Below are 25,638 nucleotides of genomic sequence, written 5' to 3'. Positions count from 1 at the left end.
GACAGATATGAAGCTGCAGCTCATGAGTGTGTGACACACACACACACACACACACACACACACACACACACACACACACACACACACACACACACACACACACACACACACACACACACACACACACACACACACACACACCCCTTGCTGATCTTACTTAAGGAGTTTTATGGTTTGTCCTCTGAAACACGGAAGTCCTGTGTCCAGCATGAGGGTCACCAGAGAAACCACTGCATCCATGTAAGGTCTAATGAGACAAAGAGACAACAAATACATCAAATTAAACCAACAATTAACATCCACATCACTTCACCCGTTCCTTCTTCTACAAAGGCACTAACTGGGATAACATTACCCACCAAACACTTGAAGCATTTCAGTGCGCCGCTGTTTCTCACCTCACAGCCAGATATCCTCTGACACACATCTCCATGAACCATTTAAAAGGCGTAGCCTCCATTTTGCCTCCCATGATCATCACCATCTCATCGGTCAGCTTGATGTCAGGCTCCCAGCCCAGGTTTCCACCAGGAGAGCTCTCAAACATGAAGCCAAAATCTGGAGACAGCAAAGCTGATGTAAATCCAAAGAGTCCCCATTAAACAAAACCTTCTCACAGAGGCTCATCTTCAGCAGGAGCAGGTTGAATCAGAAATCTAGTGTTCTAGGTGAATCTGAACAGAGTCTACCACACCAATGTGGATGAGGTGTCCCTTGCTGTCCAGCATGATGTTGCCGTTGTGCCTGTCTTTGATCTGCAGCAGGAACAGCAGGAGGCTGTAGGCGGCCATGCTGCGGATAAAGTTGTACCGAGCCTGAAAACAAAAAAAGAACAGCAGCTATTAGATGGCATGAAGTCTAGTCTTGAGTTACATGTTTGTATTCAGAAAGTTTCTAAACGGAATAAACCTGAGTTTATTTTAGGGGGAAATGATGAAACTAACAGGAACTGTGTGGGTCAGTTGGTACCAAACAATAATAGCCTTAAACCTTTACGTCAGGAGATGTTTGGGACTGGTTCATATCTTAAAGGGATTCTAGGCAGTCTTTGTTTGCTTTTAGCACCACCTAGTGTCCAGTTAGTAAAACCAAAAGTGAAACTCATCTCCTTGCTGTGCATTCGTGTTTTTAACACCTTAATCTAACAGCTGAAACGTCCCACCAGCTTTCATTAGTGTCATCACTAAAACAAACAAATTAGCTGTGTTCATGATCTGAAACATGCTGGAAGCAGACTGCAGCACCAGGCATGTTAGCTCCACTTTACTACGTTCAACAGGCACTCTGAAGTTGCAAGTGCAGTAGGGCTGGTGGGGTCTGAGTGACATTTCATTACCTTGTTAAGGGTAATTTTAGTGCATACTGGCTCAAAATGATTTCAAATTATGGAAAAGTTACAAAATATGGTGTTAATATCCCTTTGTGCCTGTGGGCTCACAGATGTGGCAGTGATGAGGCCATTTAAATTTAAATGCTTTAAAGAATTCTTTCACAAAATGATCCTGAGCAGAAAAAACACAAGTGGGTAACCTTCTGGAAGGCGAGGGTGGATTCATCTCCGTACTGGTTTCGGAAGTAATCATACATCCCAAAGTCAGTCTGCCTCCCAAGCTGGTCTCTTGACTTACAGTCTGGGATGCACTCAATCACACCACACTGAGGAAACGAGACAAAGTAAGGTCAGACATTTTGATCTGCCAGTAGAATAATGTGACATGTAACACCTCATCCTTATACAACAGCTGTTCTGTAAATGCCCCCTAGAAAAAAAAATCTGTCATGTTAAGCTAATTCCATGACATGGTTGCATCCACTACACAGAGGATTATGTTCAAGTGGGTCATCAGCACAAAGTTATTGAAGTTATGAAAGCAAACATGGCTGGAGTCTGTTATAATTCCTATCAGCCAGTAGGAAAAAATACGTTTGGACTGAAGCCTCTCCGGGCTCCAGTACCAGTGACCTGGTTACACTGAGGAGGGGTTTGGCTCATCTCTGCACGTAAACGGGAAAAACACTCTGGTGGAGCGGTGAGTTAAAACATTAGGAGAGCGGACGTGTCACCACGGTAGCAAGCCCGGCTTGCGTTGAGAAAGAAAGAGTGGCAAGCGAGTCTGTGGCTGAGTGAAAACAGACAACATTAAAATCGGCTGACGACACAGCTGCATTTCTAAGTAAAAGCATGCCAGGACACAGCTCTGTGAGAGAGAACTGGGCCTGCCTGTCCCATCAGCAGTAGGTGAAGCGCACCGCTCCCCCGGCCTCACAACCAGAGTGAGCGTGAGAGAGGCATAGCAACTTGAATAAGACAAATGGGTTTGTGTGTGTGCACTAATGCTAGTTAAATGATTCCCCTGGTGTTGTGTGTGCATGGTGTCCTGTAGCTGATATTATAACTAATATAATCTGTCTTTTGTTTTATTTTCATAAGCCTGATTGCTTGGTGCCCCCTGTACGCACTGCTGGCGCTGTAAACTGGATTGGGTATTTTATCCTCCAGGAACTGACACATACATTTTTTGATGGGAGTGGCAGTCTGACTCAGATCACCTAGCATAAAAATCTAAATCCAGTCATTTTCCACGTCAGTGACAGCAGATAAAATCTGATAAGAAATAAAGTTCTGATAACAAAAACTTTTCAAAGTAGCATAATTTGATAAAAGCAACAAAGAATACATTTTGGCCCACAGAAACAGCAACAATCAGACAGCCAAGCACATTGATGTGTTCAGCTTTGTTTCATGTGGGTTTATGCTTTCAGCCTGCCTCTCGGATTTGTTTTGTGTGTCGGTTCCCTCAGCTTTTAAAAGCTGTTTTCAAAATTGTGTTGAAACTTTTTCCTGTGAGTTTCTCTGGCTATTTTCATGCAGAGTGTTTTACCCCGGGTGAAGTGGCCACCACTCTGTAGGGGAAGACAAACAGATCCAGACCGACCAGCTGGAAGATGTTCTTAAAAAGCCCAATAATCTGCAGAGCCAGCATATCCTGGAGGAATGAGATCCACACAGCAGGGTCATCAACAACTTTCATCCACACCTGACTCACAGCAAATCAATTAAAGACATGTGGTCACCTGTCTGCAGTCATCTCCCACTTTAAAGATGGCCGCCTGCCAACAGACTCTGCAGGAGCCGTCAGAATTCTCCTCTCCGTCCTCCAGAGAGTCTGAAGGACAACGAAGACCCTCCCTCTCTAGTTCACTCACCCCGCAGCGCTTCACCTTAAATTTAGCCAGATAGGGCGCCTTAGCAGCACTAGGGACATATGAGCACAGCTATAAAATACACAGAGAGTCAGATTAATCAAACAAAACCACCATGAATAATTACCTCTGCATGGGAGTTCCAGACTTATAGTCTATGTCCAGTACTATGGCCTCTGGATTACTTGGCAGGTAACAACCTGAAAAACACAGATGGGATGAAAAACCATGAGCTGTCCTCAGACAGGAAGCAGAGAGACAGAAAGTTTTATAGAACAAACATTGACACAGTGTTTATTTAACACTGTTCAATTTAATACGTTTACTTTTTGTTGGAGCATCACAATAAAAACACGGAGAAGTCTGGATTGAAAACTAGTAAAATTATAATTTAGGGTCATTTTTTGTGAAGAAATCAGGACTTCATAACTGACTCACCCTTTCATGTTTTTATTTAACCTTGTTTGAATGTATGTACTAAACCTGAGGAAAGCTTGTTGGAAGAGATGTCAAAAGTGTTATATAATGTTTGCAGAATGTTTTGTCTGAAGACATTCAGACTGTATTAATCCCCAAATGGAGCTCTGGTTGTTCCAATAGCAGTCAGTTAAAAAAGTCCAAAAGTGGGCAGATACCTGGCTGCACCTTGATGTCAGACAGAGCCTTGAGACAGGCTCGTTTTCTCTCCTCTCCCTTTGGAACAGGCCTGAGGCACAAACACATGAAATGAGGGTTTTGTGTGCTGCAGAGTGGGGAGGCTGAGAAGCTATGCTCTCACTTGATGATGGCGGACACGTTGGTGATCTTGTTGAAGAAGTCAAACTCTCTCTGGTAGAAATCCTTGGCTGGACCCAACTGAGAGCCCATGATCTCCTCCACCATCTGCTCCAACAGCTCCCCAATGTCAGCTGTACAGAAACAAACATCAATCAGTGTTACATTTTGTCTCTTTTACAACAACATATGAAATGAAGTGCGTTAATCTAACTCAGTTACTAGAGACAAACATGACAAAGAATACAAAAGAAATCTATTTCATGGCATGTGCAGCGAGGACAAATCAAACGTAACTGTAACTTTAAGTACAGACATTTTCCACAGAATAATGCTAGTTAATGGTTACAGCAAATGTCCAAAATGATCTAAACATTCGTACATACATGACACTCTAAACGAAACAATGTTTAGTTTCAAACACAAGTCTGGTCAAACCAGGATTTCATCTATCAGCTGATTAACAATAGACTGTTATTAATCTGCAACAAAAATACATAATGACGTTAAAAAATGTAAATGAAAAATCCAACAGGATCGCTGGGATTTCAGACAGCTCTTTCATTTTTAACTTATTTTTCAAGGATTCCAGCTAACGTGAAATAAAAAATCAGATCCATCCTAGAAATGATCATTTGAGGAAATAACTAGTTTATTTTCAGATGTTCATGTTCTGTAGCCCATGCAGTCTCATCTGTATTAGATCACTGCTGTAGGAGAAAAACAAAGATGGCTGCCTGTCAGAGAAACAGGTGAGGTGTAATTTAGTAACTCAGCGGCTGAGCCGGGAAAAACCTAGTTTGCTCTAAGAAGCAACAAACCACAGATGCTTTTTTTGAGGGAACTAAATTAATTATTTTCTTTTAACTGTTATCAAAAATTTACTCTTAAACAGGTTTTATTAATTAGTTTACACCCACCTAAAGGATTATTAGGAACACCATACTAATAAGGTGTTTGACCCCCTTTCACCTTCAGAACTGCCTTTATTCTACATGGCATTGATTCAACAAGGTGCTGAAAGCATTCTTTAGAAATGTTGGCCCATATTGATAGGATAGCATCTTGCAGTTGATGGAGATTTGTGGGATGCACATCCAGGGCACGAAGCTCCCATTCCACCACATCCCAAAGATGCTCCATCGGGTTGAGATCTGGTGACTGTGGGGTCCATTGTTGTACAGTGAACTCATTGTCATGTTCAAGAAACAAATTTGAAATGATTGGAGCTTTATGACATGGTGCAGTATCCTGCTGGAATTAGCCATCAGAGGATGGGTACATGGTGGTCATGAAGGGATGAACATGGTCAGAAATAATGCTCAGGTAGCCCGTGGCATTTTAAAGATGCCCAATTGGCACTAAGAGGCCTAAAGTGTGCCAAGAAAACATCCCCCACACCATGATACCACCACCACCAGCCTGCACAGTGATAACAAGGTATGATGGATCCATGTTCTCATTCTGTTACGCCAAATTCTGACTCTATCATTTGAATGTCTCAACAGAAATCGAGACTCATCAGACCAGACATTTTTCCAGTCCTCAACTGTACAATTTTGGTGAGCTCGTGCAAATTGTAGCCTCTTTTTCCTATTTGTAGTTGAGATGAGTGGTACCCGATGGGGTCTTCTGCTGTTGTAGCCCATCTGCCTCAAGGTTGTGCGTGTTGTGGCTTCACAAATGCTTTGCTGCATTCCTCAGTTGTAACGGGTGGTTATTTCAGTCAAAGATGCTCTTCTATCAGCTTGAATCAGTCGGCCCATTCTCCTCTGACCTCTAGCATCAACAAGGCTTTTTCGCCCACAGGACTACTGCATACTGGATGTTTTTCCCTTTTCACACCATTCTTTGTAATCCCTATAAATATTTGTGTGTGAAAATCCCAGTAACTGAGCAGATTGTGAAATACTCAGACCGGCTCGTCTGGCACCAAAAACCATGCCACGCTCAAAATAGCTTAAATCACCTTTCTTTCCCATTCTGACATTCAGTTTGGAGTTCAGGAGATTGTCTTGACCAGGACCACACCCCTAACTGCATTGAAGCGACTGCCATGTGATTGGTTGATTAGATAATTGCATTAAGGAGAAGTTGAACAGGCATTCCTAATAATCCTTTAGGAGAGTGTATACGACAGGTGTTTGTTGACGACTTTAACACAGACAAACAAGTCTGGCAAAGAGTCAGAAAGGAGATTCACTCGTCCTCGTCTTACTTTTGTGACTAACGCATAACAGCTGCTGCCACACTCTTGCTCACGTTCTTTAGACATGTCCATACCAGATATTGTGCAAGCAGACAGTTTATCTTTCTTGCTAACTTCACCATTTGAGGTGGACCTCTAATCACATAGAATAAAAATCGAGCAAATTTCTTTATTCTCAGGAAGTTTATTCCTCTTCAAATGTATTCTGTCCTTCCAAAGTACGAATCAGAGCGATTCTGAGTTCTGTTCATTTGGAAATGGAATCCTGCACCCTGTTAGATGGGAAACTCTACACCACCTGGCTGATACTCTACGTAGAGAGCACGTGATCCACTAATCTAACTGCGTACCACCAGAATGTGAAGGGATGAATAATACATTAGCCCTTTTTATAAGACACATCGTGTTGGTAAATCAGCGTAATATTATCACAACGGTGTGTCTCATGAATGCGCAGTGTTAGCACGGCGATGCATGAATTTTGCGGCATTCGCTCCATCTCGCTTGGTAGTAATATTGTGATAATTATCTGTCTTCCAGACGACGATTGCGCCCTGGCGCAACAGAGGGAGGTGTCACGATGAATTAGGGAGTTACTGCCGCACTCTGGCCGAGCAACTGGATTGAAAATGAAAGTAAACACTGGGCTGAGACTGCAAACTGGAGCGCTGCTTCTCTCAGGTCATACAGGTCTCTCTTTTATGAGCTGGAGATCAGATCACCAGAGACTGCTCGGGGACAGACACCTTTAAGAGCAGCTTGTTAAAAAAGTTAACAACCGCAGCTTGAATCACAATAAAAACCAAGACAAATTGAAGTCCGTCTGAAGATGTCTTGTAATGTAGTGTAAAGTGCTTTGGAGTCCTCCGACTCCTCTTGTTGTAACCATCGAACATTTACATTGTTTATTTGATATAATAATAATTATAATAACAATATAAAAGTACTTTTTAAAAAGAATACTATGACATGTTTGTTAGACAAAACTGTGTTTGACTCCGACAAGGTCACTTACGGTCTTTCTGGTGTCCCTCTTCATCCATGTAGATGTTGGTCTTCATGTTCCAGATGAACTGGTGAGCGAGAAGCTGAGACTTCTGCGCCGCCCACAGGATGTACTCTCTCACATAACCCATCTGAGCAGGACGAGAGAGGTTAATGAGGGCTTGAGACAAGTTGGGAAGAACGCAAAGCTTTTTATGTTCACCTTATCGTAACGAAGTGCTTGCACAATCTGAGGGATGTAGAACAGGATGGCATCCTTGGAAGATAAAAGCATTTTTTATTGATACTCACTTATGCTGAAAAATAAAACAAGGACATTCCTCTGAGATGCTGCATGTATGGGACCTACAGGAGGAAAGGAGCGCAGCACTTTAACCCCGTACTGAGCAGTGAGGGGATGAGGAGGATACATGCTGCTGAAGTAGGACAGTCCGGTGGGCGGGTCGGCTGGAGCCCAACACAAGATGTGGCTCAGCTCAGGAGAGTCAGCATCAATGGTATGCCACGTCACCAGGAACTGGTGAACAGAGGAGACAAAGATTTAGCTACAAAGTCAAAATGAGAGATTTCTCAAGCTGCAGACCTGAGTGGTCACACCTTGACGGCTTCGGGTACGTCGCTGACCGCTCCAGGTTCCAGTCGGACCAGTCTAGTCACTTCAGCAACAATGGCATCATTTTTAAACCTGAAAACCAACAAGTGAATCACAAAGCAATAAGATGTTTTATTGAGATTATACGACTGGTATACTTTTCAATTTTAGTCCATGCTTTTTGGATCTTTTATTTTTGCTGTCTATTTCTCTTCTCTACATGATTTTGTTCTTTCGGTATCAAGTTAGGTTCTGGAACAAACTACAGCAAACTCCAAACATCTAGATCCTGTCTATGTAATAAGTTACTTATCTACACTGAATGAATCTGAGAAAACATCAACTACATAAAACTACAGAAAAGGCAAAGATACATTAACCCGTAAAGTGAAAGTGGTACAGTCTCATGCAGATAGCTCACCGTGCTGGTAGTTGCATAGCCAGGTAAGGAGCAATACTCCAGGCCAGATTGACGTTGTCCTTCCACTGTTTCTCAGTCAGACTGATGTACTTGGACCTCCAGTTGGCGATGCTGGTCTCCACTGACTGCTCTGTGGCGATGGCCAGCTCCTGAGTGGAGAGGGGGTTGTACCATGTTGTCAGGCGTTCGATCTCACTGGCCTGACAAAACAGAAGAGGAGTCAGAAACAGAAGAAAATAACAAACACTTATAATCAGAAGCTTTCTTTGGACTCACCAGCAATGCCAGTAGCAGAGTGCGGCGCTTCATGTAGTATTTATGAAGTTGCGTTCCTCTATTACTCTTCTTGGACGTGCCTTGGAAAAACAGAAATGTAGAAAGTTAAACCGTTAATTCTGTCATGCTGGACGAGTAATTCAACCACATCAGGTGGGTTGGAGCAGAGATATGTCTAAAGCATGCAGGACAGCGGCCCTGGAGGACAAGGATGGGACACCACTGTCTTACAAATAGTACAATCTATTTGGACTGACAATAAAAACAAAGGCCTATAATAATCCATTTCCAGAGCCTTTAATGTAGAGTCCTATATACGACACACATAAAAAGCTAATCTTGTCTTAAAAGTCTTTACTCAATCCTCAAAATAAAATATGTTTCAACTTGGTCATGCTGGACACAGATACAACAATCTTAAAGGTGTGGATCACTCGTTTAACCAGTCCATGTGCCATCTTGTTTCTTTAGCATATTTCATTGATGCAGATATGGAAACAGAAACTATGTCTTTATGGCAGGCTGCTTGTCCAATGCCCTAATGGTACATTGTAGATTAGGTTCATTGGTAGGTTGCTTGTTTTACACACCTTCTTCAAATATAGTAAAGAATAGACTAGCAATACAACAGTCAATGTACAAAAAATAGAAGAAACACAAGATTTATTATGCGTGTGCTAGCGCTGGGCGATGTGGCCTCAATTCAAAATAAAGATCGTTTCACCTCGATAACGATAAATGGACAATAACTCAGAAACTACATGTACAGCGGCAGTTAAAGGGAACGACGACTGTGATAGATATGGTCGAGGAGAAGCCTGTTACCACAAAAATCTTTCAGAAACATTTTGGATTTGGTCGCTGCTGCCATCCACAACCTGCTTCACCCGCTTACTGCTTCAACATTTGAATCAATCTCCATTTCCTCATTGCCATTCCTTTCATGTTACAAACTGGATGGGGTAAAGTCACATGACCACAAAAAGTCACATGACTCTACCCAATCCAGTTCTTAGCGCAGCATCTTAAAAGATTAGGAGCATCAGCAACCTACTCCATCAGCAAAGGATCATATGCAGCTTTTAAAAATACCAGCTGGACTGGCTCTCTGATGTCTGGGTCAGATCCAGCTCACAGAAGCCCGCATGGGCTCCAGAACCGGATCACAGGCGTCTCTCTCTCTCTCTCTCTAACCGCTAAACTACGTTACATGAACAGATATTAACAAGTATGAGACAGCTGACAGACACTCAGTAGTATTAATATAAAATTAACTGACCGATACAATTTTCATTGTCTGGTACATGATAGTAATCGGTACAATAACGTGATGTTAGCACACGAGTTTAAGCTAGCATCGTTAACGCAACTGCTGCTAACCAGCTGTTCTCCAATCTCTCTGCTTTCTCCCTTTGGTTTGCCTCTGCTCTCTGGGGCGTAACTTTATGGTTTTGGTCCATCATAAGTAGAATTATAAACAATTAAAAGTTTCCTCTGTGATAGAGCCGCATTAGAATCCATAGTTTTCTCTGGATTAAGCTAACAGGACCCCCTCAGCGGACGTGACTTAAGTTTGGCAAAAAAAAAAATAATAATAATAACGTCACAAAAATGACTCTAAAATCCTAAATTATTTAAGTATGTGTAAAAAAATGTTTCAAACGAGTTGCTATTATGTTTCTCTAAAAATTGGTTCATGGGAGTCTCTATCCTGCAGTTTGCTCTTTAACATTTATGGACTCACCCATCTTGACTCACAACAGGGAAGGCTGTTATTGGTTTAGCGTCCAGGAGACAGCAGAGCATGTCTTAGCTAGTAGAAGCTAACTGTTAACATTAGCTACTCCACAACACAGCAGAACTCCTTTAGGATTGTGGAGATAAAACATAAACAATGCTGAGCAAACAGAGTCATTGGTAGAGTTGTGTTGCCGTTCTCCAATCAGAGGCCAGATGTCCAAATATCAGGAAATAAGACTCCAAATCCTGCAGTCTGGTGCTCAGCTCTGAACTAGTTCACTTCTAGTTCCTGAAACAGGCGCATCCGAGCTTTTCATCCGCGGAGTATGACTTAAAAGGCATTCATTCCTAATCAACACCTCTGCAAATGTGTTTAAAAATATGAGTGACGATGATCTTTAGAGGATTGTGCACACCATCTCCTGTCATGTGTCTGCTAGAGCATTGCTAGACCTTTTAGATTGGTGAATACAGATATAAAAAGCGAAGACCGTGTTTCTCTCTTGAGCAGGGCTGGGCGATATGACCTAAAATCAATATCACGGCATATTGAGGAGTTCACCTTGAACACGATAAATAAACATAACTACATGTATGCGCAAAAACAAAAGTTGTCCACTAGATGGGGCTGCCACATGTATTAGGTTGAGTCATGTTGTCATGTGACTCTCATGCAGCTTCTTAAAGTGACATGAATGTCACCAACCTACACACATCTTTTCATTTTTTATTACAGAATTTATTCACATGAGAAAAATGATCTTGGTTAGAGTCAGAAATTTCTATATAACGATACATTTTCTATTTATTGCCCAGCCCTACTCTTGAGCATAAGCAATGCTGTACCTGACTTCTTGGACGCGGTGGACATGCCACTAGATAGCGGGTATGTGTTGATCCACCCCTGACCACTCTGCTGGGAGCGAGCGCTGGAGTCTACGTTGCTCCTCAGGTCTGCAGCGTTCATCACCGACAGACTGTTCAAGCAAGCGTCCTGATTATCTGCTCAGATAAACAAACCAATCCTCTGTTAAAAGAGCTGAATCAGTACTGTTCACAGGATTTCTCAACAGTGATAAACATTTATATGATCAATGACGAAGATTTGTCTGAAGAGCGTGATGACTTGTTTAACTTAGTCTTCTTCTGCTGTGATGGTCATGCATTTGAAAGCAGGGAATTCCAGATAGAGATAAATGGAGGTAGAAGGTGCCTCAGACCACTGACACTTGGTCAGAAGTTCTTGGATAAATCTGATCCAGGATCTGTGATTTGAGAACTCCTCTAACTGAAGCGCTTTGATGTTTATGACAATGAGACCATGTCTTTTCACTGGGTCATCAGGAATGAGGAGGATAGGATTTTCCGAGGTGGAAGAAAAACACATTGTGGTTTCTTTATTTGATACCAAAAACTGATCGATAGAGGAATGCGGGGGGAGGGGCAGATGAGTGGGCTGATGAATTATCATGCATCTTGACGCTGCTGACAAATTTGTGCTTTTCCTCACAGCTGCAATAAACATAAGCAACAGATTATTAGAATGGAAAGAAAAAAGAAATAGGAAGAGAAAAAAAATGTTTTTCTTAAAAGTTACAGTTAGGTGAAAACGTTTATCACAGAGGCAGCACTGTGAGGATAAGCAGTGCCAAATTTGACACACGTAACAGAATGTCCATGCTGCAGCGCAGCCGGATCTCCACCACTTTGCGCTTACTTAAGATCGAAATCGGAGTAGTGCTGGACACAATAAGCGATCCAAATATCCCAGCAGAGAGTGTACTCGGGACTGGGGTAGTACCAAGCTCACCAGGTGTGACCAACTGGTATGCTGCCAGGTACTTCTTGTCTGACAGGATGCTGGCGTAGAAGCGAGTCACAATGCAGATGTCCTCACGGAGATGCTTGTCGCCCTGGGTGGGAAACTTCGGAGCAACACTGAAACAAGACCACAGAGAACTACTAGATTATAAAAGGCTGAGTTAGTTATTTATGCGGAGAAGTTTTCATCTGATCTAACCAAGCTTTAGGATTTGAGACCATCAGTGGTGGTGAGTTTATTACTTACATTTCTAAAACACTCTATGATAGATTACTGTGATGCACCATATAAGCATTCACATCGTTTAAAGGCTCCTCTGAGATGCTTTAGGCATCTGTGAATGATGCTTTTTTGTTATACATAAGAAATGTTGCAATATTATTTGACAGTATTATTATTGCTTGCTACCAACAGGTGAGCGATAATGTTTTTGCCTGTGTCTGTGGTTTTTAGTAAAATATTTCATGAACCACTATGTACATTTTAATGAAAGTCTCAGAAGTAACAAGTGGATGTACATCAGCAGCTAAATAGCTTCTGGAGCCCAAGATGGCCATGTCAGCTACCATCAACTTTGGACAATATACAATTAGTTATAATAATAATAATAATAATAATAATAATAATAATAATAATAATAATAATAATAATAATAATAATAATAATTTTTATTTAAAAGCGCCTTTCAGAACACCCAAGGTCACTAGACAGAAAACACTTAATAAAACACAATAAAACAATAATAAAACCCAAACAAGAAAAAAAACAAAGAGAGAAACAGTTCAATAAAATCAGAGGTTGTAGGCAGATTTAAACATGTGTGTTTTGAGTTTTGTTTTGAAAAGGGTAAAACTGTCGATGCTCCTGATGTCTGGGGGAAGCGAGTTCCAGAGACGAGGAGCAGAGCGGCTGAAAGCTCTGCTCCCCATGGTAGCGAGACGGGCAGAAGGAACCGCAAGATGGATGGAAGAAGAAGATCTGAGAGAACGGGACGGGGTGTGAATACTTATAAGGTCTGAGATATATGGAGGAGAGAGGTTATGGATTGCTTTGAAGGTATGGAGGAGAATTTTGAAGATGGACCTGAATTTAACTGGGAGCCAGTGAAGCTGCTGGAGAACCGGGGCGATGTGGTGAAAGGAAGGGGTTCTGGTGATAATACGGGCTGCTGAATTCTGGACCAGTTGCAGTTTATGAAGGAGTTTGTTGGGGAGACCATGAAGAAGTGAATTGCAATAGTCAATACGGGAGGTGACGAGGCTGTGGACGAGAATGGCGGCAGTGTGAGGGGTAAGGGAGGGGCAAAGACGGTTTATGGAACGTAGATGGATATGCTGACCGAATTATGTTATTACTGTGAGCTTGAAAAGAAAGTGAGCTGTCGAGGATGACACCCAGACTCTTGACCTGACGGGAGGGGGAGACTATGGCACTGTCTGTTATGACTCAGTCAGTTTAATAGACATTCATTTGATGCAAGTCAGTCACAGCAAATAATCAGAGATAAAAGATTACACAAATTCTTGCAATAATTTACGAGCAAAACAATAATAACTTCATCATATCTCGATAATGTCTACAAAAGATTATCTCAGTTTAAAACTTTGGGCTGAAAGGCAGCTGGATATACGAATTCCTCCAAATAAAGCAAGTCCTTTGACTTTGTGAATGTATTTTTAGATTTCACTGTGAAGTTTTCATACAGCTGTTAGTTGAAATGCAAGATGTTACTTTATTTAGTTTACAGTGTGTGAATTGGCACCTGAAGTAATCGAAGGCTGTGGAATAGATCTTCTCCCGGAGCACATTTCTTACAGTTGCATTGGGAATAACGTCAAAGTGGAGAAGAGCCAGGCCCAAAGTCAGCAACCTATAACACAGACCAAGATGCTGAACAAGAACACAGGCAGGCACACTTAGACACATTTATAAATTTATAAATCTTGCATCCAGCTTTTCCTTACTGTTCATGTTGCCAAACCGTAGAGGAGTTTAGATTATTTGTAGCAACATAAATAAAAGAAAATTAAGATTAAAGGTAGGGATGCAACAATATCCCCTTTTCCAAACCGATACTTGGATCTGAGTACTCGCCGATACCGATTACCAATACCGATACTTCTACCACACAAAAAAATGAAATGATTTGGAATACAGATTTTATTTTCTTCTCTGCTTTCAACAGGAAAAGACTGTGAGTTATATAAAAAGTAAAATGTATGAATAAAAATCATCACAAAACTAAAACATTAGGCGAACAGAAATAACAAGTTACAGTGAAGCCATTTTCAAGCAATTGCATTGGTATTGGTTCCTGATATCGATTAACTTTTACCAATACCGATACTGGTATCGGTGCATCCCTAATTAAAGGGAGACTAGGCAGTTTTGTCTTGCTTTTAGCACCCCCTAGTGTCCATTTGTAGAAACAAATTATAGGCGATGCGTTTGTCTTTTTAACACCTTGATCTAACAGCTGAAACATCTCCCAGCCTTCCTTAGTGTCTACTGGGGCTGAACAATTTAGGAAAATAATCTAATTGCAATTCTTTTTCTTAAATATTGCAATTACATTTTAATTCCCAATTATTCTTTTAAGGGGCTTTTCTCATATTTTTCAGCTAACGCAAGAAAAAAATAACATATTATACATAAATTATTCTTATACAGCTCTGTCAGGGATCTCCGTCGGCTGAAAGTTTGTTTACTGGAAGTTGTAGCACTGGTGGCTAGCATTTTAGCCATGCAACTCTCATGTCTGGTGGTGGGATGTTTTTTTTTAGTTGTTGATAAAGGTTTGTTGTGTTACCTCGTTATGTAGCAACAGTAGCATGGCAGGTTCTGCACAATACCTCACGCTGCGCAGCATCTTCTTTTGTTATAGCGATAATAATTCCCCACAACTGATGTGCTAGACCTCTTTGGTACCAAACTTTGTGCAGCGTTGGAATCTAGCCTGAGGCCATTTAATAAAAGGTTAAATTGCAGCATTTTCTTCTCTCCCTGCCTTGTTTGAGGTGCTCGCAAGTCACATGGCCTTCCCAGATCTCGTGACCAATCAAATAGTATCCTTTGCAACTAGAAAATCTCATTTTATAACATTGCAATATAATTAATAATAAATTGTTCAGCCTTAGTGTCTACAGGAATGATTCATCAGTAAATTAAACAAATCAGCTGTGTTTATGATCTAAACATGCAGGAAATATGCTGAAACCAGATCGCAGCATCAGGTACCTCAGTTCAATTTTTCCAACAGACCAGACTGGCAACTGTGAAGTTGCAAGTGGAATATTCTGGTCATTTTAGCACATACTGGCTCAGAAATATGATTTAAAAATAGGAAAAAGTTGCTAAGTATCCCTTAGTTGTATTAAAGCCATTATAGCAAATCTGGAAACAAATTAGCTCAAAACATTTCTTTCATGCCTCTTCACAACGCTAGCTTGGTTTTGGGTTGCCCACTGTATACAGCTGAGGAGATGTGTGAAAGGAGGATGCTGGGGAAGATGACCTCCATCTTAAAAAAAACAACAACTCCCAACCACTGCATTCAGTCCCATTCAGACTGAAAGCAACTATTGGACAATCCTGTTGTCAGTTTCGTCGAATCACTGCACCTCCCTGGGTCCTCTGTTCATCATTTGAAGTCACAAACAAAAGATGTTTGGACCTAAAAATGGTGACTAGTGTTTAGCACTCTCTTGTTTCCTCAGGCAGTGTGGGTTACTGGTTCTGATGAAAGCAAAGATACCTGATGGGAGGGGTGAGTGTTCCATGACTGTGTTTGCATTTAAAAGCTGGTTCGTTTGCAGATCTGTGTAGGTTCTGCAGTGCAGTGTAAATAAATGTACTGCTACATAGCCACGGTTTACAACCCATTTGAAAGATGTGTGGTACCTGAAGCGAGGTCCGATGGCAGCCACATGACGGTTGAGACTACTCTTTGCCCCGCCAACATCTAGAGACAGAGAGCGTTGCAACAGACTGCAAAATATCTCCACCTGATCGACACTGGAATACTTTGCTATCTCAAACCTCTGGACCAGAAACTAGGGGAAAAAAACATTTGAGTTTAAACAAAACAGAGATGTGATAACTGTGATAACCTCCAGAACAATGATTATTATCCGACCTCAATCCAGATGTGGTGAGGGGTAACATCCGGAGGGCAAGGGACAGGCTGACTTTCCTCTGATGCAGCCAGAGGGTCAGCTTCCACCTGAGCATCTGAGAACAAGCCCATCTTCAGCTCCACAGTCATCTGCCATGCTCCTGCCATTTCTCGCATAAACTAGGAAACAAAAATGAGACTGAGTGTGTGTGTGTGTGTGTGTGTGTGTGTGTGTGTGTGTGTGTGTGTGTGTATGACAAAAACACACTGACAAAACAAGAATGAGTAAAATCATCAGTGTACCGGGACTTCCACTCCTGCACGTGCTGCCAGCAGCCACTCCCAGCAGGCTATGGCTGTTTCCATGCCATGCTCTGTAAACATTTTAAGGGGTGACCAGCAGAGGTGGTGCAGCAGCTGAGGGTCCCAATCTAAGCATAAGGAATCATGTTGAAAAAATTAAAACAAATTGTAACATCTAAAAACAGGAGCATCTGTGAGCACGTGGATCAGCTTCAAAAGAGAAAAGCAGAGAAGACATGCAAAACCTTTGCTGCTGATGAGCAACGCTGCCAGTTTGAACATGGCCTCAGTGAAGGCTTCAGGCTGAGCAGAGTCTAGAGCCTCTCCCATCTGTTTGATCATCAGACGACTCAGATCGGACTGGCCCCGGACCGCCTTGGCAAAGTGGATCATACCTGCAACCTACAGGAACAAAAGAAGAATGTTAGGAATAGAATCAGAGCAGCTGGAGATAAATATTGATCACTAAGCAAGTCCACAAGCCATATGTGCAGTTTAGCTCAAATGAAAAGTTCATTTCCACACTCTTTGTGCCCATTAATAACACAATCGGTACTGACTGTGAGTAAAAGAGAGCAACAAATCAGTGGATAAAGCATTGAATTACACATTTACATAACTATTTCATCTGTAAAAATCCTGCTGCAGCCTTCAAATTTATTACGAAGATCAAAAATCTTAGCTATATCTTAATTATAGCTATGCCCAATGGTGGGTTCCAGTGCAACTGTTAAGTCCCTCTCTGTGTGAACAAATAGCGCATTTTACTGACTAAACACAAAAATATAGCTCTGCTGTTTTTCTAACTGCTGTTGACATCTGCTGAATCATTCCTTCATGGTTTTTACCTTTGCTGCTATGTGCTCAGATACAGATTTTTCAATGTGGTGAGCTATAATTAATAATTTGATGCTTACAAACATCATGACTGTTGCGTGTGACAGGATGAGTGCTCAGACTCTGGTTAAAAAGCACAAAAAATCAATGCCTGTAACAAAAGTTTATGGAGACACCTTTTCCATCAGTAGATAGGTTGATGGAATCGTCTGATATTTCATTGGTTTCTCATTATTCGTGGGTCTGTAGTCTTCATGACATAACAAAAACAAAGAACTACACAGTAGACTTGTTGGAATTGGAACTGTCCGATCACGTAATTTTCAGGAAATCAGAATGGGTGAGGGGAAAAAAACAGATTTAACCATATAAAACAACAAACGTTACTTTTAAAAATCATCCTTAGAAAGAGATTTTATAATGAAAAAACAATGGCTTAGTTTTAAAATCAACACGTTCCTCTACATCAGTATTCTCTGTTTCACAGACACAGACAGCTGTAAGTCCAAATATTTAAGGTAGTCCGGGAATTCACACACCATAACATGTAACTGTTAGTTAACACAGAGCATTGTACAGTAGTTACCCCAAGAGAGAGAAAATGTCTATAATTTGGATGTATTTTTAAATGAACAGCAAAGGGAGTGTAATAAACATGTGTAATATGTGCAAACTGGGCATTTACCAGGAGGAAAAGGTAGTGCTGCGTTCAACTCTGATGCCCCACCTTAAAAAAACAACCCTGCTCAGTTGGCTGCTGCAATTGTGCTTAGCCAACGACACTAAAAAGATACACTAAGAAACCAAGAAATAGTCTACAGACAGCAATGCTGCCAAGTTGGCAGTATATTTATCACACTGGATTATTGTTTGTGGTTGCAAACGTTGGCTTTAAAATTAATGAAAGAAAGAAACATTAATAATTACAAAACTTAAAGGACAACTCTAGCATGTTCTCCTTTTTTCTTAATGCATTTGTAAAGTATCGGATCAGGATGCGGTATCGGCAGATTCTTAAAATCAAATGACTAGGAAATGTGATCGGGAGCAAAAATCTGTGATCGGAACATCCCTAACTGGAACTAAATGGGTTTACCTCTCCAGCGTATCTGTTCCGTAGATTAAGGGAAGCCATGAAGTTGGAGTAGTCCTTCTTTACACATGCTGGCCTCTCAGTCAGTTGAGTGGACTAACAGAGAATTAAAAGAAAATAAACAGGTTTCATACCTGAGTTACTCAGTGCGAAGACAGACTGTTTTATTATATATGTAACCATATCTACTTTGGTTGTTTATCAAAAGGTCGTTTACAGATGATCCCAGTGTGGCATCCCACAGGGCTCTATTCTTGTACTTTTTCTTCATTGATTATAACTTTGCCTCAAATCTCAGATCACAGTTTACAGTAGTCTTTATCAAGCTGAAATAACTGTTTTACACTTCTTCAATCAAACTGGACCATAAATCAGCTGTTACTATATCAGGTGTGTGTGACTCACGCCCAGAGTGGTGCTCTGTCTGTTGTAACCAGCAAAGTGCAAAATGCTTTCAGTAGCCATGGCCAGGCCGGTGTGCTGGGAGAGACCTGACACCCAGTTCTGATGTTTGTTAATGTACTCCTGAAAGACCAGAGATAATATACCGGAGTTAGAGCCATGTTTTATGTGTGTTTAATATAAAACACTTATGTTCTATGGGTGGAGCTGAATCTGCTTACTGTATTCAGAAAGAAGACAAACACATTGTATTAGAATATAAACCACATTTGCCTCTTAGCAACTAAAAGTATCAGCTGTTATGCTTCATAACAGGATACAGAAGTACATGTTGGATGATGTCACCTGCAGGTGGGATTTCGTGACAGATGGAGCCCACTTCATAGCTTCTTTAAGGATTTCTCCACATCGTGCAGCAAAGTCCTTCACGATGCTCTACAAGACAAAAAACATTCTTAATGTAATACATTTAATATTATTAATGGTGGTTTTACATGTAAATGAATGACTTTTTCCCTCAGAAGAACCAATCAGAGGAGTAAATGTTCCTCTAGCCTGGAAAAGGATATGCAAAACAATTACTCCTTCTGCAATTACCCTTCTGAATAATCCATCACAGTGATTATACCTTCACTGGGTTCCTCGGTTATTATTATTATTATTATTTGTATCATATAAATGCACGACATTTCTTTCTAATGGTTATTTTAGCATTTTAACGGTAATTTATGTAGTAACATTTGTTTTTGATGAAAGCAAAGGAAAGTTTCAGTCACCTGTGGGAGATGTGACAAAACAACTTCATTTTGTTGAAGAAGTGAACCGTACCTCTCTGGCTTCATGTGTGTCTGGGACGGTGATTCTGTACGGCGTGTCTGGGATGTCATAATAAGGCTGGTCTTTATGAATATCCTGTAGTAAATAATAGGAGTCAGGTATTCACTGACAGATGTCACTCTGATGAATAAATCCATCACTTACAGCACTGAGGGACAGTGAGAGCGTCTGCAGAATGTCCAACATGGTCTTCAGCACACGGCCGCTCCACAGCAGGTGGGGGAACCTGAGGAGAGACGGGATGGGGGTTGACTAACTGATAAAGCACAATTTATCACAATATAGAGAAGTCAGTGGTGTGAACTTGTCCTCACGTTTCAGCCAGACCAGACAGGTATTTGTCAGCCACTCTGCGGATCCGCTTGTGGATGTGGTTGAAGTTGACCAGGAGGAACTGAGCATGGCGTTCCAGCTCCTCTTCATGGGACTTGGTCTTTGACTGAAAACAGAACATTTTATCGTCTTTTGTTGCAACCAAAAAAAAAAAAAAAAACACTGCCTGGCTAGCCAGTGTGCTTCCTGAAAGATCTGAAATTTTAAATGACACTTTTTTCTTGCTGCCAAACTAAAATCTCATGGCCCAATTTAAAAGGATTAGCACAAGTGTTTATCTCCAGTTTAGTGTTTATGCTGTTGCATGAATGACCCAGTTTGCAAAGCAGCAAATACCATTTCCAGCAGCACAATATGAAGCTCTTCAACTCTATTAAAGACTCTTATCTTGATTCATTTTGTCCAGCAACTGTTGGTCATTTACACTGCCGACTGGACTAGAGAGAAGAACATTCCTTTAGAAATGTGAGCACAAATCTGACCTAAGTCACACTGAAGAAACCTCTTCAGACCTGACGTGGCGCAACACAAACAGCTGAGTTTTTACAAGGATATTCCTTCACTCTACCAGAAAATATTTTTAAATCAAACACAACATTCAGCTAATCAACTGTTTATGACAGGAAAAAAACATTTTGTCAGAATTTGTTTTACCAGTGAATTACGAGGATGCTCAATGAAAGAGCTCATGTTTGTTTCTACAGCTGACTGTAGACGCTGTGGTCAGCTTTTTGTAAATTGTTCTGCTTCAAATCATATCTGTACTCTCAATGTTTGTTAAAGCCTCAGTGTGTTATACCTGTTTACCTTCAAATTCTGTGTATCCAGTTCACAAACGTGCCCTTTTTCATTATTGTTTCTCAGCAACATTGTAACGTGAGGAAATATGGGTTTTCTGTGCCAAAGGTTTCATTTGCCCGGCTGGGTCAAGAGCTGGGTCGCTCAGAACTTTCACCCACAGATTAACACCGGAGCCAGGGCCGGCTCTGGGTAATTTGGTGCCCAAGGCGAGAGTGCCCATTTGCCCCCCCCCCCCCCCCCCCCCCGGCCTCTCACCCAAACCCAAGTCCACACATTGGAAAAAGCAACTCCACAGTTATTCCTTTGTTACTAATTTTTTATTTTAAATATTCACACAGCAACTCTTTAAAGTCAACAGCCTGAAGAATAAATGTAAGCTTGAAAGATGAGTAACCTGGGAATATTACAATAACCGACAACTCAAAATGTTGTGCAAATGTCATGGGGGGGGGGTGCAAAATCAAAAGCAACATTAAACTGTGCAATCAAAAGCAAAACTCAAATATCAAAGTGTCATCATAAAGAAAGTTCTACTTTCCATTTTGTTCAACTTCTGTGGCCAGTCAGCAGGATCCATGGGGCCAGCAGCTCATGCATGTTCACACACATCTGTGAAGCTGATGATGGTGTCTCTTCAGGCTGTTGGATTGGAGCACTGAGTCTGCTGGTGTTGGGTTCTTCTTCTGTGAGAAAATAAACACACACACACAAAGCAACTTAACCCTCTGATGCATGAATTAAGAACAGTGCCACTTTCACATTCAATATTCCTCGGTCATGTGCAGTGATGCTTTTAACTATTTTTAATATTACTGGACTTTTTATTTTATTGATCTTTTTTAATCTGTTCTATGAAAACATGAATAAAATTATCAAAAACAGGTGGAAGTGGGGAATATTTGAAAAAACTTATGTCTCACTCTCAGGTGCTCTTCAGCATAAAATAAATTGTAGAATATGAGGAAGAAGAACCGGTGATCTGAGGCACTCTGAGGATTTCATTTATTAAACAAGGAAACACCGACGCGTTTCGGTACCACCTTCTTCAGGGCATAAACCTTTATACCTTGAAGATGACTCACTATGTCACAAAAACTAACATCCATCTTTTTTTACAAATTTACAGCCTAATAGACAATAACATCTTAAGGAGACAATTTCAGATGTGTAGGTTGAGATTATTTAATATTCTCAATGCTAAATCAATGCTGCACTGATTGTGCCAGAAACAAGTGTCTGGTGTGGATTTAAATAAATTAATTTTGCATATCGATATATGTGATAAAAGCCTGTTTCTACTGCTGATTACAAATAGCCTAACAAGTAACATACTCACCTGGTTCTAGATGCTGAGATTGTAGCTCAGTAAATGTTCTGCTGCTGCGTGATGCCTGGATGAAGACGCTGCAGCATAAACAAGAAAGAGACGGTATAAGATGTCATGCTGTGTTTAGGCAGTTCTCACTCCCCGCCGGACCCGGCGGCAGCGGGGGAGTCACCGCCTCGGCCGCGGCGGTGCCGCCCGCCCGATGTGTCGGACAAAGTTGAAAATTTGCTACACCCACACCTAACGTTCTTCTGATATACAAATATTAAATTCATATTGTATGCGTACTTAAAACTTGAAACAACATTCATAAAAGGCTGCAATCAAGCTCCAAAAACCAGTAAAAAATTACATTCTTCATCATCACAGTGAGACTCAACATTGTCTCACTGCATCTGGACACGACGATTCAAAAGTAAAATGAATGGGTTAAAGTTACAGATACTGTATTGTGTGTGTAAACAGCTAGCGAGGGTCCGTCCGTGGACCGTGCGTGGCAGGAGAGGCAGTTAGCTACAATGCTAACGCAAAAAGTTCCTTTGCAAAACTTATAAAGTCTACATACCTCTGCTTTGGGCCCGTTTTTATTCTTCTTCCTTCCTTCGCTTTCGGAATGCTGATCCCGATGGCTTAGGCGTTCTTTTCCTCGTAAAATATCAAACGTTTAAACGCGACGACAACAGGATGTCCTTCACAGTGCCACCCACACACGTAACTATGGCAACCTTAACGGTCAAATGCTTCGGAGCGGTGGCCCAAGCGGGAGCCGGCGGGAGCTCGAAATGCAGCCAGATCATTAGAATTTAAATATTGATGTTTTAATTTCATGTCATTTCAAAGGGGAATTTTGAGTATGCAGAGAGTGCATTTCATATTACAAACATGAATTTAATAAACTTTTTTTTTTTTTTTTTTTTTTTTTTTAAATTTGCGCCCTATCCATCAGATGGCGCCCCAGGCGGCCGCCTGTGTCGCCTGTCGACAAAGCCGGCCCTGACCGGAGCCGTCAACAAGTCTGCTGCAAACCATAACATCTGCCACCTGCAGTGCCAGAAGATGGTGTTCTCATGAAATGTAGTCATAACATAACAAAGTCTTAAACTTCCTTTTCTTCATTTTAAATGTTAAATAATCACCATTATCATTTTGCTCATTATAAATGTGTTTTAATCAAATGAATGATTATTATGCTTTGGGTAATCATAATGAACTATAATGAATCAATACTTAATTAAATAATGTTTGGAAGATGTTATAATGACCTTCACGCACACTCAAACACTCACACACACACACACACTCTCACAGTAAATTCAAAACACATTTGCTGACGCACACATTTGCTTTGAGAAGAGAAAGGCTTTTGGTAAGTTTTCAGTTCTTGATTCAGTTGGTGTTTGACAACGAAAGAGAGAGGACGTGTGAAAAACGCTAACGGGGAACGGAGCCCCACCGGATATGATTGTCAGTTTATCGATGAAAACAACCTTTGAGTCTTCTTAATTCTATAAAATTTGGTTATTAATTTATTGAAATTAATATTCCGGATTAATATGTAGGATGGTTCATCTTTCATAAAAGAGCATAAACCATTACACTACAACATCAATACTAAATATTCCTCTCAGCTTGAAATTTTCCATTTTTAAATACATAAACTGTGGCCTACACTCCATGGTCATCCACCAATTTGAAATACAGTAGCCATTTAGGGACAAATGAGCTCCACATTACGTGTTTTGCACTTTGTAACCTAAAGGAAAAAGTGGAGTGCAGTGCGCCCTGGAGTCCGCCAATTCAACTGAGAGGAAGAAATGACTTGCTACACCGTTGCTGTACTTTGTTAGTTTCAGTAACAAACAATGAAATTGAAAGAAACGTCAAATTTGCCAGGTCGTCACTATTAAATCCACCGTGTTGACGTATTTTAATAAGTGTCCTCTGTGCTGCAGGAGTTAAAGTTTACATCACGGAGTAAAAGTTCGGCAGACGCGTTTGTTTATATTTGGCCGCGTGGCGCCGGGTGGGGGGAGGGGGGACTCGGTGCTGCACACAGCAGCGTGATGAGCTCTGAAAAGCGTTGATCACAATTTGCAGACCACGTTTATTTTTCCCGGAGATCAGCTGCAGATTCCTCTTCCGAAGGCATTCTAGGAATCTAAAAAAAAATTAATTTTGAACGATTCTGGGAAAAACTAACAGTTGGAACCGGTTCCAATCGAGGCTCAATGCACAACCCTAATTAATACAGAGAGAGAGAGAGCAGCAGCACGAGCAGTTTTCAGCTCTGTCTTATCAAATGCACCTCGTACGTTACGAAAAAAGTAACTTTAAATATTAAACCGAAAAAGAGGCGAGCTGAAGATGAGAGCCGAGTCCCTGCAGAGCCGTTCATCTTAACAAACCTCCCCGGAAGTCGGTCAAACTCACCCGCTCAAACCCCACCCATTGCTGTGACGGACGTAGGAGGAACCGTAGACATGTATATGAACACATGTTTATATACATGTCTATGGGAGGAACGCTAATCAACCCCGTGCGCCCTCACAGACACCGCAGGAAAACGTTGCTCTTGATCCCCCCCCCCCCCCGGCTTCAAAGGAGCAAGTCTTTTGAACGGCTCTTTCAGTTAAATGACCGACTAATGAACGGCTCCCATGAAAGAGCCATAAATCCCATCACTAGAGCTGATCTCCCGGCTGCAGAGTTTTGTGTGTAGGGAGGGGCGGGTGCTCCATGTAACTGGCCAATCACAGAGCGTGAAGACAGTCAGTTACCCAATGAGGATTTTCCTTCAGCACGATTAAGATATTTACTAGTTTTACTCGTTTCATGCTCGTATTTGTCAAAAATGCTTTATCCGTACCTGATATTTGTCTGAAACGAGTATCCGGCTCATCCCTACAATCTAACTCATGCTATGTATAAAGAATGGCCCTGATGGCTGGAAGTTGTTGCATTTTTGTGTGAGCCACCATGGCTGCAATATGTACTCTGAACTGCATGGCGCTAAAGCGTCACAATTTGTACCATGATTTCTGTGAATTTTATACATTGGAACTTTAACAAGTACACAGTGCTTCTGCTCATACCAAGGATGACTAAAAGTGAACCTATAAGTATTTCCAAGTGGGTGTCAAAAACACCAACATTCGTATGTCAGGATTCAAACCAAAACCGTTGCTGCAGATTTCAATGGGCTACGTAAAAATATAAAAAAAAATAAAAAATAAAATCACAAAAACCCACAAAACAGGATTTAAAACATCAAAACATCCCACTCACTTTTTCAGCCATCATTTGAAGGAAGACCTCAAAAACCTTGTCGCTTACAGTTATCACACACTGCATCATGCCTGCAATAATATACATATAATCAGTGGGTAAGAGAAACAACATTAACAAAAAAAAAAAAAAATATATATATATATATATACTTATAGTCTCAGCTTACCAGATTTGTCCTTCTGTATCGCCCTGTCTTCAAAGTACCGAAACATGACCTGAAAGCGCTCCGAGTCCAGAGAATGCAGCATCCTAAGGGAGAA

At 41.1% G+C, this 25,638-nt stretch overlaps 1 protein-coding gene and 1 long non-coding RNA gene across 5 annotated transcripts in view; both read right to left on the bottom strand.

Annotated features, from left to right (window-relative positions):
- Positions 1 to 25,638, bottom strand: part of pi4kaa (phosphatidylinositol 4-kinase, catalytic, alpha a) — a 58,730-nt gene that overhangs the window by 2,450 nt on the left and 30,642 nt on the right. For 2 of the 4 annotated variants that reach the window (XM_015975132.3, XM_015975139.3), the window contains exons 23-52: positions 25,545 to 25,627; positions 25,376 to 25,446; positions 19,944 to 20,068; positions 19,774 to 19,855; positions 19,621 to 19,704; positions 19,138 to 19,227; positions 18,796 to 18,915; positions 18,394 to 18,486; positions 16,706 to 16,862; positions 16,461 to 16,588; positions 16,179 to 16,337; positions 15,944 to 16,095; positions 13,806 to 13,913; positions 11,939 to 12,159; positions 11,068 to 11,223; positions 8,482 to 8,561; positions 8,206 to 8,405; positions 7,790 to 7,877; positions 7,542 to 7,709; positions 7,395 to 7,448; positions 7,203 to 7,323; positions 3,983 to 4,112; positions 3,840 to 3,910; positions 3,332 to 3,404; positions 3,076 to 3,256; positions 2,883 to 2,987; positions 1,531 to 1,656; positions 695 to 815; positions 399 to 558; positions 158 to 247 (exon numbers count right to left, since the gene is read on the bottom strand). In XM_015975132.3, coding sequence (XP_015830618.1) covers positions 158 to 247; positions 399 to 558; positions 695 to 815; positions 1,531 to 1,656; positions 2,883 to 2,987; positions 3,076 to 3,256; positions 3,332 to 3,404; positions 3,840 to 3,910; positions 3,983 to 4,112; positions 7,203 to 7,323; positions 7,395 to 7,448; positions 7,542 to 7,709; positions 7,790 to 7,877; positions 8,206 to 8,405; positions 8,482 to 8,561; positions 11,068 to 11,223; positions 11,939 to 12,159; positions 13,806 to 13,913; positions 15,944 to 16,095; positions 16,179 to 16,337; positions 16,461 to 16,588; positions 16,706 to 16,862; positions 18,394 to 18,486; positions 18,796 to 18,915; positions 19,138 to 19,227; positions 19,621 to 19,704; positions 19,774 to 19,855; positions 19,944 to 20,068; positions 25,376 to 25,446; positions 25,545 to 25,627 — 3,597 coding nt within the window. The remainder of the gene's footprint in view (positions 1 to 157; positions 248 to 398; positions 559 to 694; positions 816 to 1,530; positions 1,657 to 2,882; positions 2,988 to 3,075; positions 3,257 to 3,331; positions 3,405 to 3,839; positions 3,911 to 3,982; positions 4,113 to 7,202; positions 7,324 to 7,394; positions 7,449 to 7,541; positions 7,710 to 7,789; positions 7,878 to 8,205; positions 8,406 to 8,481; positions 8,562 to 11,067; positions 11,224 to 11,938; positions 12,160 to 13,805; positions 13,914 to 15,943; positions 16,096 to 16,178; positions 16,338 to 16,460; positions 16,589 to 16,705; positions 16,863 to 18,393; positions 18,487 to 18,795; positions 18,916 to 19,137; positions 19,228 to 19,620; positions 19,705 to 19,773; positions 19,856 to 19,943; positions 20,069 to 25,375; positions 25,447 to 25,544; positions 25,628 to 25,638) is intronic. The other 2 variants (XM_015975145.3, XM_015975152.3) reach the window with 1 other exon arrangement.
- Positions 21,308 to 22,794, bottom strand: LOC129164347 (uncharacterized). Its single transcript, XR_008563943.2, has 3 exons — positions 22,656 to 22,794; positions 22,100 to 22,167; positions 21,308 to 21,446 (listed from the first exon to the last, which is right to left on the bottom strand). It is a non-coding gene; the product is annotated as an uncharacterized lncRNA (long non-coding RNA).

Source organism: Nothobranchius furzeri, chromosome 6, assembly GCF_043380555.1.
Source record: "Nothobranchius furzeri strain GRZ-AD chromosome 6, NfurGRZ-RIMD1, whole genome shotgun sequence".
Classification (NCBI taxonomy): domain Eukaryota; kingdom Metazoa; phylum Chordata; class Actinopteri; order Cyprinodontiformes; family Nothobranchiidae; genus Nothobranchius; species Nothobranchius furzeri.
This window is presented reverse-complemented; position numbering and strand designations above follow the sequence as displayed.